This window comes from Manacus candei, unplaced genomic scaffold (assembly GCF_025592945.1).
Source record: "Manacus candei isolate 608988 ecotype Guabito, Panama unplaced genomic scaffold, ASM2559294v1 h1tg000096l, whole genome shotgun sequence".
In the NCBI taxonomy this organism is placed as follows: domain Eukaryota; kingdom Metazoa; phylum Chordata; class Aves; order Passeriformes; family Pipridae; genus Manacus; species Manacus candei.
Genome location: NW_026138144.1, coordinates 1 through 13,865, shown reverse-complemented (window position 1 = coordinate 13,865; position 13,865 = coordinate 1). Strand labels below are relative to the sequence as shown.

The following is a 13,865-nucleotide window of genomic DNA, read 5'->3' as shown; positions in this document are numbered from 1 at the left end:
TCCCTCCTGTGGGATCCACTTGGGGGGGGATCCTGAGGGAGTTGAGGGGACAATCCCTAGGGGATCATTTTGGGGGGATCCACAGGGATTTGGAGTGGTTGCTAGTGGGGAGTGGGTTGGGACTGTGGAGGGATCTGTGGATCTGGAATGGCACAGGGGTCTGCTGGGGGGATCTGTAGGGAAGAGGATCAGAGAGTCATTTGGGAGGGGAGATCTGGGGGGGGTCACTAAGGGTAGGAGGGATCTATAGGGTTGGGGGGATTCTTGGGGTGTGGGTGTTCCATAAGGATGGGGTAATCCCTAGGGGTGATGTATCCTTGGGATGAGGGGTCCGTGGGACTGGTGGGATCCCTGGAGAAGGCGAGGATCCATAGGGATGGGGGGACCACGGAGAGAGGGGATCCATGGGAATGGGGGCAACACCGGGACTGGGAGTCCCCGGGATGGGAGGCCCGGTGGAGTCGGGGGCTGGGGGGATTGGGGTGTCCAGTGGGGTCTGGGGGAATTGCGGGGGGATCGGGGGGCCCCGGGAGGATCGGGGTGCCCCGGGAGGATCGGGGATCCGTGGGTTCGAGGGACAGTGGAGATCGGGGGGGTCCGAGTGGATCGGGGGTGCCGGGACTCCCCGGGGATCCGTGGGTTTGGGGGTCCTTGGGGGTCGGGGGACCCGGGGGAGATCGGGAACTTCGGGGGGGTTCGAGGGCCTGGGGGGGTTCCGAGGAGATCGAGGGTCCGCTAGATCCTGGATCTGCGGGATCGGGGGTCCGGTGGAATCGGAGACCCGCGGGTTCGGGAACATCGGGAGGGCCGGGGGGCTCTGCAGAGGGACCGGGGAGATCGAGGGTCCGTGGATTCGGGGGCCCGAGGGTTCGGGGGCCCAGGGGTTCTTGGGTCCGGGGGTCTCCGCAGAGGGGTCGGACCGGGGGCAGCTCCGAGGCCCCCGCAGGCGGCCCCCGGCCCCGCCCACCCCGAGCACCGCCCACCCTTCGCCCCGCCCACCCACATTCGCCCCGCCCCTTCCCCACCGCCCCCCGCCAAGGCCGCGCGCCCGGCGCGGCGGCGGCTCCGGCCGCTCCCATTGGCCCGCGGGCCCCTCACGGCGCCTCCCCATTGGCCGGGAGCGGCGCGCGGCGGGGGGCGGGGCCGGGCGCGCGCCGGGCGCGGCGCCCCGCCTCCCCCTCCCTCACCCCCCCCTCCCTTCCCTCACCCCCCTCACCCCCCTCGGCCGCCGCCGCCGCCGGGCGGAGGCACCGCCAGGCCCGGCCCGGCCGCTCCGCCCGCCCGGCACGGCCCCGGCACGGCCCCGGCACGGCCCCCGAGCATGGCGAGCCGCCGCCGCTGGGCCCCGCGCCGGAGCGGCGGCGGGCGCTGACCCGGCCCCGCCCCGGCCCCGGCGGACCCTCCGCGCCGGTCGGTGAGTGACCGCCCCGCCCCGCCCGGGCCCCGCAGCTCCCGCCCGCCCTCCGGGGCCCTGCCGGGCCGTGGGGGCCCCCGCCGCACCGGAGAGGGGCCCGCTGACCCCGCCCCGGGACCCCCCCACCGGAGCTCAGGGACCCCCCCGATCCGCCCGGGATCACCCCAGGGAATGCCCCCGGCCATGCCCTGCCCTACCCGGGCCGTCCCCCCCACCCCGAGAGCCCCCGGGAGCGTCCGTGAGCCCCCCCCAGCCCTGTGGGAGACCCCCTGAGATTCCCTTTCCCCATGAGATCCCCTTTACCTCCTCCTTTTCCTGCCCCTCCACACCCTGAGAGCCCCTAGGACCTTTATGGACCCCCTCTAAGACTCCCCCCTTCCCTCCACCTTTCCTGCCCTTCCTCCCACCCCGTCCTGAGAGACCCCACAACCCCCCCTGGGCCCTCCCAGCCCCATGTGAGGCCCCCCCCTCAGGCCCTGAGGCTGCCCCCTTCCCCCACCTTTTATATCCTTCTCGTCCCTGCCAAAAGCCCCCAGGACCCTCCCTGGGCTCCCCCAGCCCTATATGAGACCCCCCTTCCCTCCCCTTTCCTGTCCCCCCCTCCTGAGAGCCCCCCAGACCCTTCCTGGACCCTCAGGACCTGAGACCCTTCCCCTTCCCTCCCCTTTTCTACCCCCACCCCCCAGTCCTGAGAGCCCCCCAGGACCCTCCCTGGGCCCCCTCCAGCCCCATGTGAGACCCCCTGAGCCCCTCTTCCTTTCCTGTCCCCCTCCCCATCCTGAGAACCCCTAGGACCTTCCCTGGACCCCTAGACCCTGAGCCCCCCCCTCTTCCCTTCTCCCTTTTCTGTCCACCCCAAATCCTGAAATCCTCTGGGACCCTCCCTGGGTCCCTCCAGCCCTATGGGAGACCCTCTGAGCCCCCTTTCCCTCCTTTTCCTGTCCCCCCTCTCCTGCCTGAGAGCCCCCAGGACTCTCCCTGGACCCCCAGACCCTGAACCTCTCCTTCTTTCCCCCTGTGTTCTGCCCTCCCCATTCTGAGAGGCCCCCAGACCCTCTCTGGAACCCCAGGACCTGAGACCCCTCCCCTTTCCTCCCCTTTTCTCCTCTCCCTCCCAATCTTGAGGGCCCCCAGGGACTGTCCCTGGGCCCCCCCAGCCCTATGTGAGACCCCCCAGGCCCTGAGCCCCCCTTCTGTCCCCCCTGCCTTTCCCAAGAGCCCCAAGGGTGCCTCTAAGCCCCTCCTTACTCCCCCCACTTTTGTACCCCCTGCCCATCCTGAGAGCCCCCAGGACCCTCCCTGGGCCCCCCCAGCCCTATGTGAGACCCCCGAGGCCCCTTCCCCCCCTTTTCTGCTCTCCTCACCCCCCCAGCCTGATGCAGCATCCAGACTTCTCATCCCCCCCACCCCTAAGCCTCCCCCCCAGAGCCTCCAGCCCTGCCTGCAGTGGGGTGGGGGGGCCCTGGGCAGCCCCCCTGACCCTCTCTGGGCTCCACACCAACCCCTCAACACAGGGGCGGGCCCGGGGGGTCCCAGGAGGGTGAGGGCTGAACCAGTTCCCTGTATCCAATTCCCTGTTTCCTCTTTTTGCTGTGAAAGGAAGAGAAATCCCCAGCTCAGGGGGACTGGGCTGTGGGGTGGGGACAAGGGGACCCCTCTTATGTCCCCCCCATCCAGTGGTTGATCAGAGGCCCCCTCCGTGACAATTAGGGGTGCCACTGGTCAGCACCATCAGTGGGTGCTGAGAGGGGTCTGGACACAAATTTGGGGTCTTTAGACCCCATCATGGGGGTCCAGGCCCCCCTTTTGTGGGGGGCACACATTGCTCCCCTCCCTGCCCTGTCCCCCCTCCATCCTCTGCAAGGGAGGGTGATGCAGTAAAACCCACCCCGAGGTGGGGGGGCTGGTTTGGGGGGCACCACAAGTGCTCTGTGCACCCCTGGAGTCCAGAGACAATCCTGGGGGGCTTGGGGGGGCTCAGGGGGGCTTCTGGGTGGGTCTTGATGCCTTGGTGATGGTTGGGCATGTCTTGAGGGGTGGGGGACAACAGGATGGACACAAGGGGACACATCCCCCGTGGCAGCCAGTGTTCCCCACCAACCTGGGAGGGGGTCTTTGCTGTGCTGGGAGGGGTCCATGTCAGTCTGGGGGGGGTTCATGGCTAGCTGGGAGACCCCCAAGCCCCCCCACTTCATTCCTGGGGGGTTTAACGCAGGGACTCTTCCTCTTGGGTACCCCCAAAGCGCATCTTGGGGCCATCCCAGGGTGTGCAGTGGGATTTTGGCTGGGAGGGGGGTGGGGGGGTTCTCCTGGTGGGGGGTGAGGTGGCATCATGCCCCCCTGACCCCTGGCAGCCCCCCCGTGTCCCGTGCTATGAGTGTTCGCCGTGACTTCTCCGCGAGCAGCTGCAAATGAAAATGGAGGATATGTCTTTGTCTGTCCTGGATAACAGCAAACTGGAGGTGAGCTGCCCCCCACCCTGGGTCTGTGTGCCCCCTGGGGTGTCCCTCTGTCCCCCCCCCATCACTAACAGCCCCCCCTGGCCCCCCCAGGCCATCGCACACGAGATCTACACGGAGCTGGTGGAGGATGCCTGCCTGGGGCTCTGCTTCGAGGTGCACCGGGCTGTCAAGTGTGGGTACTTCTTCCTGGATGACACGGACCCTGACAGCCTGAAGGACTTTGGTGAGCCCCCCAAGCTCCCCCTGGGGTCGGGGTGACACTGGTGACAGGGACACAGCCAGCCCCCTGCTCCCAGTGCCACTGGAGAAGCTGTGGGGGAATTGGTGGTCCCCAGGCACAGGGGGTTGGGTTTAAGGGGTGCTGAGGGGGATTAAACACCCAAATGACCCCCTGGCAGTGACCAAACTGTCCCAGAGGGGTAAGTGTGGGGTGAACTGAACCCCAAAACGTGGTGCTGGGCCCTGGGGGGGCACAGCTGGAGTGGGAGGGGAGTGGAGACCCCCCCCGACTGTGCTGCTGCTGGTTTCAGTCCCCCCAAAAGCTGCCTTGAGGCTCTTGGGGAGGATCTGGTAGCCCAAAGGATCCCCCCCAGAGCAGAATGGGTGTCTCAGGAGGGTCTGGCAGCCCAAAGTACCCCCCCAGAGCAGAGGGGGGTCTTGGGAGGGTCTGGCAGCCCAAACAGAGAGTCTGGTAGCTCAGAGACCTCCCTGAACCAGAGTGGAAGGGAGGGGGTCTGACAGCCCAAAGGAACCCCCAGAGCAGAGAGGTGGGTATCAGGGGGGTCTTGGGAGGATCTGGCAGCCCAAAGGACCCCCCAGCACAGAGCAGGGATCTTGGGTGGGGGGTGTGGCACCATGAAGGGAGGGTCTGTTAGCCCAAAGGACCCCCCAGAGCAGAGAGGGGGTCTCAAGAAGGTCTGGCAGCCAAAAGAACCCCCAGGATCAAAGTGGGAATCTCAGGAGGGTCTGACAGCCCAAAGGAAGGGCCTGGCTGCCCAAAGCTCTCCCCAGAGCAGAGGGGAGATGTCAGGGGGTTCTTGGGAGGGTCTGGCAGCCCGAGGGACACGCTGAGCAGAAGGGGAGTTTTGGGAGGGTCTCAGTGGGGTCTGGCAGCCCAAAGGAAGGGTCTGGCAGCCCAAAGCCTCCCCCCAGAGCGGAGTGGGGGTCTCAGGGCAGGGTCTGAGCGTGTCCCCCCCGCAGAGATCGTGGACCAGCCGGGCGTGGACATCTTCGGGCAGGTGTACAACCAGTGGAAGAACAAGGAGTGCGTGTGCCCCAACTGCAGCCGCAGCATCGCCGCCTCCCGCTTCGCCCCCCACCTGGAGAAGTGCCTGGGCATGGGCCGCAACAGCAGCCGCATCGCCAACCGCAGGTGGGCACCCCCAGGGCTGGGGGGCACCCCGCAGGGGGGGGGGCCCTGCTGGGGGGCTGGGGGTGTGCTCGGAGGGGAAACGGAACCTCGAGGGGCTTGGGGGTGTGGGGCCGGGTGTCTTATCCATAGGGAAGCTCAGGCGTGAGGGGGGGCGTGCTGGGGGGGTTCTCAGAGGGGAAATGGAGGCGTGAGGGGTGCTCAGGGTGGGGGGCTGGGTGTCTTCTCCATGAGGACACTGAGGCATGAGGGGAGCTGAGGATGTGGGGCTGGGTGTCTTCTGGATGGAGATACTGAGGCACGAGGTGGGCTGTGTCTTCTCAGTGGGGAAGCTGAGGCATGAGGGGGGGCTGGGATTGTTCTCAGAGGGAAAACTGAGGCACAAAAGGGGCTGAGGGGGGGTGGCTGGATCTCTTTTGCATGGGGACACTGAGGGATGAGGGAGGCTGAGGGTTATGGGGGGGCTGGGATTGTTCTCAGAGGGGAAACTGAGGCACGAGGAGGTTGGGGGTGTAGGGCCAGGTGTCTTATCCATAGGGAAACTGAGGTGTGAGGGGGGATGAGAGGGGGGGGCTGGAGGTGTTCTCTGTGGGGAAACTGAGACACAAGGGGTGTTGGGGGTAGGTTTCTTCTCTGTGGGGGTGCAGTAGATTCAGTGCCTGAATTCAGGTCTCCCCTCTCCTTGCTTTTCATTGTGGGGGTGTCTGTTCTTGCCCAACAACCCTGGAGTCCAACCTCCAGTTGCTCTTGTTCTCACCCACGGCTTCACTCCATCCTGGGAAAACAAACTGGAAATCCTGGGTCCTCTGTCCCCCCCTGCTCTTGGTGGGGGTCCCTCTCTGGATCCTGGGATGCTGGGGAGGATGGGAAGTGTGGGATGGATCCTGGGGAGCCAGGGACGGTGCAGGGTGGGTCCTGGGGGCCAGGGTGGATGGGAGGGCACAGGACAGATCCCAGGGTGCCAGAGAGGATGTAGGATAGATCCTGAGGTGCTGGGGAGGACAGGAGGGTACGGGGTGAATCCTGGTGTGCCAGGGAGGATGGAAGGGTGCAGGACGGGTCCTAGGGAGAATGTGGGATAGATGCTGGGGTGCTGGGGAGGATGTGGGGGCCAGAGAGAATGGGGGGTGCAGGATGGGTCCTGAGGAGGATGCAGGATGGGTCCTGGGGTGCTGGGGAAGATATGAGGTGCAGGACAGATCCTGGGGTGCTGGGGGAGGCAGGGGATGGATCCTGGGGAATGTATGAGGGTGCACAATGAACCCTGGGGTGCTGGGGAGGTGGGAGGGTACAGGACAGATCCTGGGGTTCCATGGAGGACGTGGGACGGGTCCTGGCCATGACCCCCCCTCCCCTCCCTGCACAGGATCGCGAGCAGCAACAACCTGAACAAGTCAGAGAGTGACCAGGAGGACAACGATGACATCAACGACAACGACTGGTCCTACGGCTCTGAGAAGAAAGGTGGGGGGTCCCTGGTCCCCTCAGGGGTGGGGATGTGTCCTGCCTGCCCTGTACCCTTGACCCCAAGTCCAGGATGGATGTGGGGGGGGTTTCATCCGTGGGGAAGGGGATGCCCTGGGCTTGCAAATCTACCAGAAAAGGTCAAATCTGTCCCTTCTCTGTCTCTCCCCGTAGCAAAGAAGAGGAAATCGGATAAGGTGAGGGGGCAGGGGGTGCTGCGGGGTGTGGGGACCATGGGGGGGACATGGGACACCCCTCAACACCCCCCTGTTGTTGCAGAACCCCAACTCGCCCCGCAGGTCCAAGTCCCTGAAACACAAAAATGGTGAGGGGGCGGGGCTTAACTGCTGGGGGTGGGGCTTGTGCATTGGGGAGGGGCTTACACAGCCTGGGGTGGGGCATCTGTGGGGGTGGAGCATCACAGGGGTGGGGCTTGGGGTGGGAGCAGGGTTTTGGGGGGGGCATTTGGATGGGGGGATGTAAATGAGGGTGGAGTATTTTGGATGGGTGGGGTGTAAAGGGGCAGGTATTTGGGGTGGGAGGGGCATTGGTGGGTGGGGCATAAAGTGGGGCAGGTATTGGGTGGGAGGGGCATTGGTGGGTGGGGCAGCTGCAGTGGGTGGGGCTTGTGGGGAGGTGGGGCTCTCACTACGGTGGCAGTGGGAGGGGGCACCAGGGGTCCCGTGGGGGGCCAGACCACAGGCAGGACCCCCCTCATCCCCCCTCACCCCTACTCTCCCAGGCGAGATCGGTGGGAACCCCGATCCCTTCAAGGTGAGCCCAGGAGAAACAGCACCTGGTCCCTCCTCTACCCCCTCAGGGGGGTCCTGTTGCCCCCCTGGGAGGGTCCCCCCTGCTCCCCCCCCAGCCCTGACCCCACTCTCTGCCCCCCCAGTACAGCAACTCGGCAGGAATCAACTACGAGACGCTGGGCCCCGAGGAACTGCGGACACTGCTCACCACGGTGTGGGACTGGGGGGCATGGGGGGCACAGGGGGCTCCAGAGGGACCTCATCCCTGGCCAGACAGAGGGCAGGGAGGCTGGGACCCCTGGGATCTTTCCCAGCTCAGCTTCTTCCCACTGGAGCTGGTTAGAGGCTGGGAACAGGGATGTACAGTGGGTCTGATCCTGGGGGATGTGGTGGCTGCCCTCTCTGGGGGGATGGGACAGCACTGGGAGGTTGGGGGGGTCCCTAGGATTGGGGTCCCCAGAGCTGTGATAGTAGAGCACAGGGGGGTCACTCACCTGACCCCCCCACTCACCTGTGCCTTCCCTCCCCAGCAATGCGGGGTCATCTCCGAGCACACCAAGAAGATGTGCACCAGGTGAGAGCATCCCGGGCTAGCATCCCTGTAGGGCTCGGGGGGGGCTTCGTGGGGATCCCCAACGTGCCTGGATGCCCACAGGGTGAGGGGAAGCACCTGGCTGACCCCCGAATGCCATCCCCCAGGTCCCTGCGGTGTCCCCAGCACACGGATGAGCAGCGCAGGGCAGTCCGGGTTTACCTCCTCGGTCCCTCCGCGTAAGTGGGCACAGCCTCGGGGGTCCCCAGGGTCCTGGGGTCACTGTCCCGTGTGAACAGGGACTGGGGGGGGCTGCATGGGGTGCTCAGGGGGGCTGGGGACAGGGAGGCCCCCGGGAAGGGATGGGAGGTCAGGGCTGGGGTTGGGATGTGCAGTGGTGGGGAGCTGGGCCGAGCTTGGGGCATCCCCTTGGCATTGTGGGGGGCTCTGTCCCCCCCACCCCCCATGCCAGGGGCTGGGGACCCCCTGACACCTGTGCCCAGGTCCCTGCCCGAGGCAGAGGCCGGCGTGGAGAACGACAGCTTCGAGGTGGCCGAGAGCCAGGCCCTCATGAGCCGCCTGCAGTGGGACGGCTCCTCCGACATCTCCCCCTCCGACTCGGCCTCCTCCAAAGCCAGTGAGTGTTTGGGGGGCTGGGGGGAAAATCTAGGGGCACAGACCCTTCCATGGGGCAAATCTGGGGCACAGACTCCTCCGTGGGGCAGATACTGGGGCACAGATCCCTCCATGGGGCAGATACTGGGGCATAAAATCCTCCATGGGGCAAATCTGGGGGCAGACACCCCTCTGAGTGGGAAATCCTGAGGAACAGCCCCCTTCATGGAGGCAAATCCTGGGGCACAGAGCCCTCTGCAGGGCAAATTCTGGGGGACAGACCCCTTTGAGGGGCAAAGCTTGGGGCACAGACCCTTCTGTGGGGGCAAAACTGGCTCTTCTGGCGTCTCCCCAGTGCAAGAGGGGATGAACACACTGTGGCTCCAAAGCCTAGAGCATCTGGGACATCTTGTCACCCACCATCCCAGGGTGGGGGAAATGTTTTAGGGAACATTATCCTGGGTGTGGATTGGTGATGGGGGGGATCCTCTCTGTTTTGGGGGGCCCATCTCCTCCCTGACACCCCCATTTCTTCCTTTTTCCCCCTTTCCCAGGTACAAACAATTCCGAGTCCCGCAAGACCAAGAAGAAGAAGCCCCACCTGGGGCTGGTGAGTGGTGCCCCAGGGCTCGGCTCCAGCAAGAAGAAGAAGCCCAAGCCCCCCGCCCCCCACACCCCCAGCATCTACGACGACATCAACTGAGCCCCCCAGAGCTGGGGGGGGGCCAGGACGGACAGACGGACGGCCACGGGCCGGGGCAGCCCCCCCAGAGCCCCCGGGTTGGACACAAAGCGGGTACCTGGGGCACGGAGGACTCGGCCGTCGCTGGAGCGGGGCTGGATCTGGGGAGCCCCCACCAGTGCCCCCGTTCCTCCCTGCCCGCCCCAGTGCCTCTATTTATTCTGTGACAGTTTTTGTACGTGGGGCTCCCGTTGGGGCACTGAGGGGGCACCTGGCTTGGACATGGGGGTATGACCACCCCCTTCCCCTCCTCCCCAGTGCCCCCCAAACCCAGCTGTGCCCCCTCCCACACCCGCTTCTCACTTACCCCAGCGGGGTGGGGGGCACCTGAACCCCCCGGGCAGGTCCAGGCCTGGGTGAGGGGGGTGTGGATCCCCTCTGCTGCAGAGTTTTGGGGTGAGCCCCCCACCCTGGGCTGCCCCCCCTTCCCTGCCCCGGGCTGGCTCTCGCTGGTCGGGCTGGCTCAGGGGTGGGGGGCACGCTGGAGGGGGTGTTTCCCACTCAGAGGACAAGTGGGGACACCCCCGTGCCCCAAATCTCTTCAGCTGTGGGGGCCTGGCAGTGCCCTCACAGGGGGCTTCGGGGGGGCTGCATGCTGCATCCTTCGTGTTTGGGGCTGTCTGGGGGGGCTCTGGAGGTGGGGGTGTAGCTGCTGTGACCGTCTCTGTGCTGAACTGTGTGGGGAGGGGGGGCCCCAACCTGCCGGGGACAGCCTGGGGGGGCTGAGAGTGGAGCAAATGGGGGGGGTAGGCACAGCACAGTCCGGCTTCAAGGCAGAGCCCCCCCACCTCGTACCCCCAGGGCAGCTCTGTTGTTCTGCTCCCCGCATGCCCGGGGACCTGCTGCTGCAGTCAGGGGGGTCATTGGGGACCCCCCACCAGCTCTGGCTGGTGTTTGCACTCCCACAGGCTCTGCTTTTGGCTGGGGGGGCCGGGACCAGCGCCCTGCTGTGTGGGCTGGGGGGGGGACAGGTCCCTCTGGCTGGATCCAGGTCACCCCCAGCCCCACGATAACGCCCCAACCCGAGCTGTTCTCCATCACAGGGGCTGCATCAGGGACAGGGTTGGTTCTGTCCCCTCCGTTGTACCCCCCATGGCTGTCTGACCCCCCCACCCTCCTTGGCCCTGTGTTCCTGGGGGGGGACTGTGTCTGTCCCCCCACCCCAGTGCCCTGGCTCGTCCTCTCGGTGGGGCTCACAAATTATGGTGCTCTCGACTCTGGATTCACTATTGTTTTCAAACTGCTGCTAAAGGCTGGGCTGGGGGGGGTCCCACAGAGCCCTGGGCACCCCAAAACGCTGCGGGGGGGCCCCTCCTCACTGCATGGGGACCCCCGTGTGGCCCCTCCCGGTGTGGCTTTGGGGCTGGGGGGGCCTGGCCACCGGAGCACACCGAGCTGGCCTTAGTGTGCCCTGGGGCCTGCGGATGGGGGTGTGGGCACCCAAAAACACAGGGGGTCACCCTGAACCCCCCCCCCAGCTGCTTGGGGAGGGCACAGTGAGCTGGGGTATTGAGGGGGGGGAACAGCTTGAGCCCCTCTGGCTGTGGGAGAGGCGCTGCAAATTTGGGGTCCAAGGGGTGTAACGGGGCTTGGGGGGGGTTGGATGTGCCCTGTGACCCCCCCAGGTCAGTGTCCTCACCCCCCAGCCCCCAGTGTTTCTGCGTGTCCCCCCCTCCCGGGGGGAGCTGAGCCCTTGTGAGGTCTGTGTGTCCCGTGAGTGGGTTGTGGCTGCCCCTGTAAATAAAACTGCATCTTGACTTGGTATCCCTGGCATTAATTACGGCTGGTTAATTAAGCAGGGCTGTTACCCCACCACCACCCCCGACCACCACTCCATTTACTGCATATGGGGCTGGATTTGTTTTTATAACCCCCCCCAAAAGCACGGGAAGGGGGGGAATAAGCAACCCCAGAGTGGGAAGGTGAGCGCTGGGGTGACTTAACACCCTTTATTTGCTTTAAAAAGACCTTGGGAAGAAGCCATGGCCCATTCCAGTGCTGTCCCACTCCCCCAGAGCTGGGATTGGGAATGGGACGAATGGAGTTCTGAGGGGGGGGGGGGCACAGCCCCTTTTTGGGGGGATAAAATCTGGCAGCGAGACTGGGCCAAACAGCCCCTGCCGTGCTGGCTCTGGTCACTGTAATGCCACAGGGATGGGGACAGTGGGGACAGGGACACTGGGGTGCCTCCCCAGCTCCTTCCCGCCTCATCCCGACTGTCCATACAGCCCGAAGGCCAGGAAGGTGACCAGGACGGTGACCCCGATGAGGGACACGGTGGCCGGGGTGGTGAAGAGCTGCCGGTAGTTGACGCGGAAATACCACCCGAGCGCCAGCACCACCATGACCGTGGGGACCATGAGGGTCCCCCCGCCCAGGGGCAGCCCCGGGGCCGCGGGGCCGGCGGGGACAGGGTCGGGCAGGGCGGGGGTGGCCGTGGTGGCTCCCCGGGAGCGGTGGCAGTGGATGACACAGTTGTCCGTGATGCGGAGCGAGCGCAGTGTCCGCGCCTGGTCCTGCAGCAGCTGCCCGCGGTAGATGAGCTTCATCTGGCTCTCCTGGCCCGCAAAGTATTTGCTGTGGGAGGAGGGCAGAGGTTGAAGGTGGCAGAGAATGGGCTCGTGGACACACCTGGGGCTGATGGAAAACCTCCCCCTCATTGTAAAACGGGGAGGGGACAGCGCAGGGGGACAGCGATGGCACCGCCACCACGTGCCACCTTCTCTTTTAAACTTGTTTTAAATCCCCCCTCCTTGGTGTTTTTGGAAGAACAAGATGGAAAAAACCCCTCTCCCGTTCTGCTGGGTGAGGGCTGTTTGCACTGGGGGGGGGCACAGGAGCTGAGGGGGGTGGGCTGGCAGCCTGGCACCGCTCCCCACGTCCCCTTTCCCTCGGGACTTACCTCTTGAGGACCCCCACGGTGTCCTCGGGCCTGGCCATCGCCACCTCCTCGGTGTCGTTAAGGAACTTGAGGCGGATCTTGATGAGTCCGGGGCACAGATCCCCCTGCCCGGGGGCGCGGGGCTCAGCCATCCCTTGGGACAAGCTCTGGACATCCAGCAGCTGCTCCAGGCCGGGGTCGGGGGCGGTGCCGCTGTCCCCCTGCGCCGCCGCCCCTCCTTCCTCCTCAGTTTTCTCCTCCGTGTTCTCGGGGACCCCGGGGGGCTCCGGGGCTTCTGCCGCCCCCGCGGCCCCCCCGTAGGGCGGGAGGGGCCCGAGGCGGATGACAGCGGCGTCCCCCGTGCCCAGGGCCTGGTTGGTGCCATCGGCCACGTACGTGGAGAGCCAGGCCAGTACCAGCGCCAGCGCCAGCACCGCCAGCCCGGCCACCAGCGTCACCTCGTCCCCCACCCCCGGGATGAGGGGGGCGGCGGGGGGCTCCATCTCCGGGATCCCCCCGCTCAGCCTGGGGTCTTTATTCCTTCCGCAACCCCCTCGTGCCCGGGGTGGATGCCAGCGGGGACCCCCGGGGCGGCAGCAGGGACCACTCCGCGGTCACCTTCCAACAGATCCCGGCGCTGCTCCCGCTACCCGGAGATCCCGAGGGACGGGAGTTCCTCACCGCAGGCGGTTCCTTCTCGCTCCCGAGCGGTGCCGGGGCCGCGCTCCCCTCGCCGGGGCTGGCGGAGGGTCCCAGGGGGTCCCACAGCCCCTCGGTGCCCAGCCCGGGCAGTGTCAGCCCATCCCCGACCTGGGCGGAGCGGAGCGATGCGGTGAGAGGGGCGGGGGGGGGCGGGCAGAGCCGGGCCGGGCCCGGGGCGGCGGAAGGAACCGGGGGGCCCGGTGGATCCCGCTGTGTCCCTGCCAGCTCTGGGGGGTCCCTGCTCGTCCCGGTGTGTCCCGGCTAGTCCCTCACGGTCCCGGTGTGCCCCCCCATCCCCGGGGCCCTGCTGTGTGTTCCCGTCATTCCCGGGGGTCCCGCCGTGTCCCCACCATCCGCGGGGGTCCTGGTGTGTCGCTGCCCCTCCCGGTGTGTCCCTTCCATCCCCAGGGGGTCTCCAATAGTCCCGGTGTGTCCCTGCCGTCCTCGCCGGGTCCTGGTTTGTCCCGCTGTGTTCTGGGGCGCCCCTGCCATCCCCGGGGGTCCCGCTGTGTCCCCGGGGGTCCCACTGTGTCTGGAGATCCCGGTGTGTCCCTGCCATCCCCTCTGTGTCCCCGGGGGTCCGGGTTTGTCCCGGGGGTCCCGGTTTGTCCCGGGGGTCCCGCTGTCCCCCCTCCCCACTCACCGCCTCCCGCCGCCGCCGCCCGCGCGCCGGAAGCGCCACGTCAGACGGCGCCGCCGCCAGGGGGCGGGAGCGGGCGGCGGGCGCGCGCGCGTTGCGTCACAGCCCCGCCCGCGGAGCCACGCCCATTGGGCGGGGTTTATGGAGAAGGAGGCGGGGCTAGAAGAAGCTTCCCTCTCGGGGGCGGGGGCAGGGGCGGGGTCAGTTGGTGGGTCATCACGCCCATGATTGGTGGGCGCGACCGGTGGGGGTGTGGTCACGGAGGGCGGGGTTTGGGGCGGGGCCTGGGCTC

At 66.7% G+C, this 13,865-nt stretch overlaps 2 protein-coding genes across 2 annotated transcripts; one reads left to right on the top strand and one right to left on the bottom strand.

Annotated features, from left to right (window-relative positions):
• Positions 1-1,268: 1,268 nt before the first annotated feature.
• Positions 1,269-11,112, top strand: ATXN7L3 (ataxin 7 like 3). The gene is made up of 13 exons (XM_051768631.1): positions 1,269-1,414; positions 3,769-3,876; positions 3,967-4,099; positions 5,077-5,248; positions 6,612-6,709; positions 6,884-6,906; positions 6,989-7,034; positions 7,452-7,483; positions 7,605-7,673; positions 7,992-8,035; positions 8,161-8,232; positions 8,497-8,630; positions 9,163-11,112. Exons 2-13 carry the CDS (start codon positions 3,826-3,828, stop codon positions 9,309-9,311), a joined length of 1,023 nt encoding a protein of 340 aa, XP_051624591.1. The 5' UTR covers positions 1,269-1,414; positions 3,769-3,825; the 3' UTR covers positions 9,312-11,112.
• Positions 11,113-11,265: 153 nt separating this feature from the next.
• On the bottom strand, positions 11,266-13,637 carry TMUB2 (transmembrane and ubiquitin like domain containing 2). Its single transcript, XM_051768632.1, has 3 exons — positions 13,577-13,637; positions 12,253-13,041; positions 11,266-11,927 (listed from the first exon to the last, which is right to left on the bottom strand). The coding sequence occupies exons 2-3, from the start codon at positions 12,732-12,734 to the stop codon at positions 11,558-11,560; spliced, it is 852 nt and encodes a 283-aa protein (XP_051624592.1). The 5' UTR covers positions 12,735-13,041; positions 13,577-13,637; the 3' UTR covers positions 11,266-11,557.
• Positions 13,638-13,865: the final 228 nt, after the last annotated feature.

What these genes read in the sequence shown, in the direction of transcription:
- TMUB2 (XM_051768632.1), bottom strand. Translation starts at nt 12,734, where the DNA reads ATGGAGCCCCCCGCCGCCCCCCTCATCCCGGGGGTGGGGGACGAGGTG. An exon ending in ACCGTGGGGGTCCTCAAGAG is followed by an intron (nt 11,928 to 12,252) that starts GTAAGTCCCGAG and finishes CTCCTCCCACAG; the next exon opens with CAAATACTTTGCGGGCCAGG.
- ATXN7L3 (XM_051768631.1), top strand. Translation starts at nt 3,826, where the DNA reads ATGAAAATGGAGGATATGTCTTTGTCTGTCCTGGATAACAGCAAACTG. An exon ending in TGACAGCCTGAAGGACTTTG is followed by an intron (nt 4,100 to 5,076) that starts GTGAGCCCCCCA and finishes TCCCCCCCGCAG; the next exon opens with AGATCGTGGACCAGCCGGGC. An exon ending in GGAACCCCGATCCCTTCAAG is followed by an intron (nt 7,484 to 7,604) that starts GTGAGCCCAGGA and finishes CTGCCCCCCCAG; the next exon opens with TACAGCAACTCGGCAGGAAT.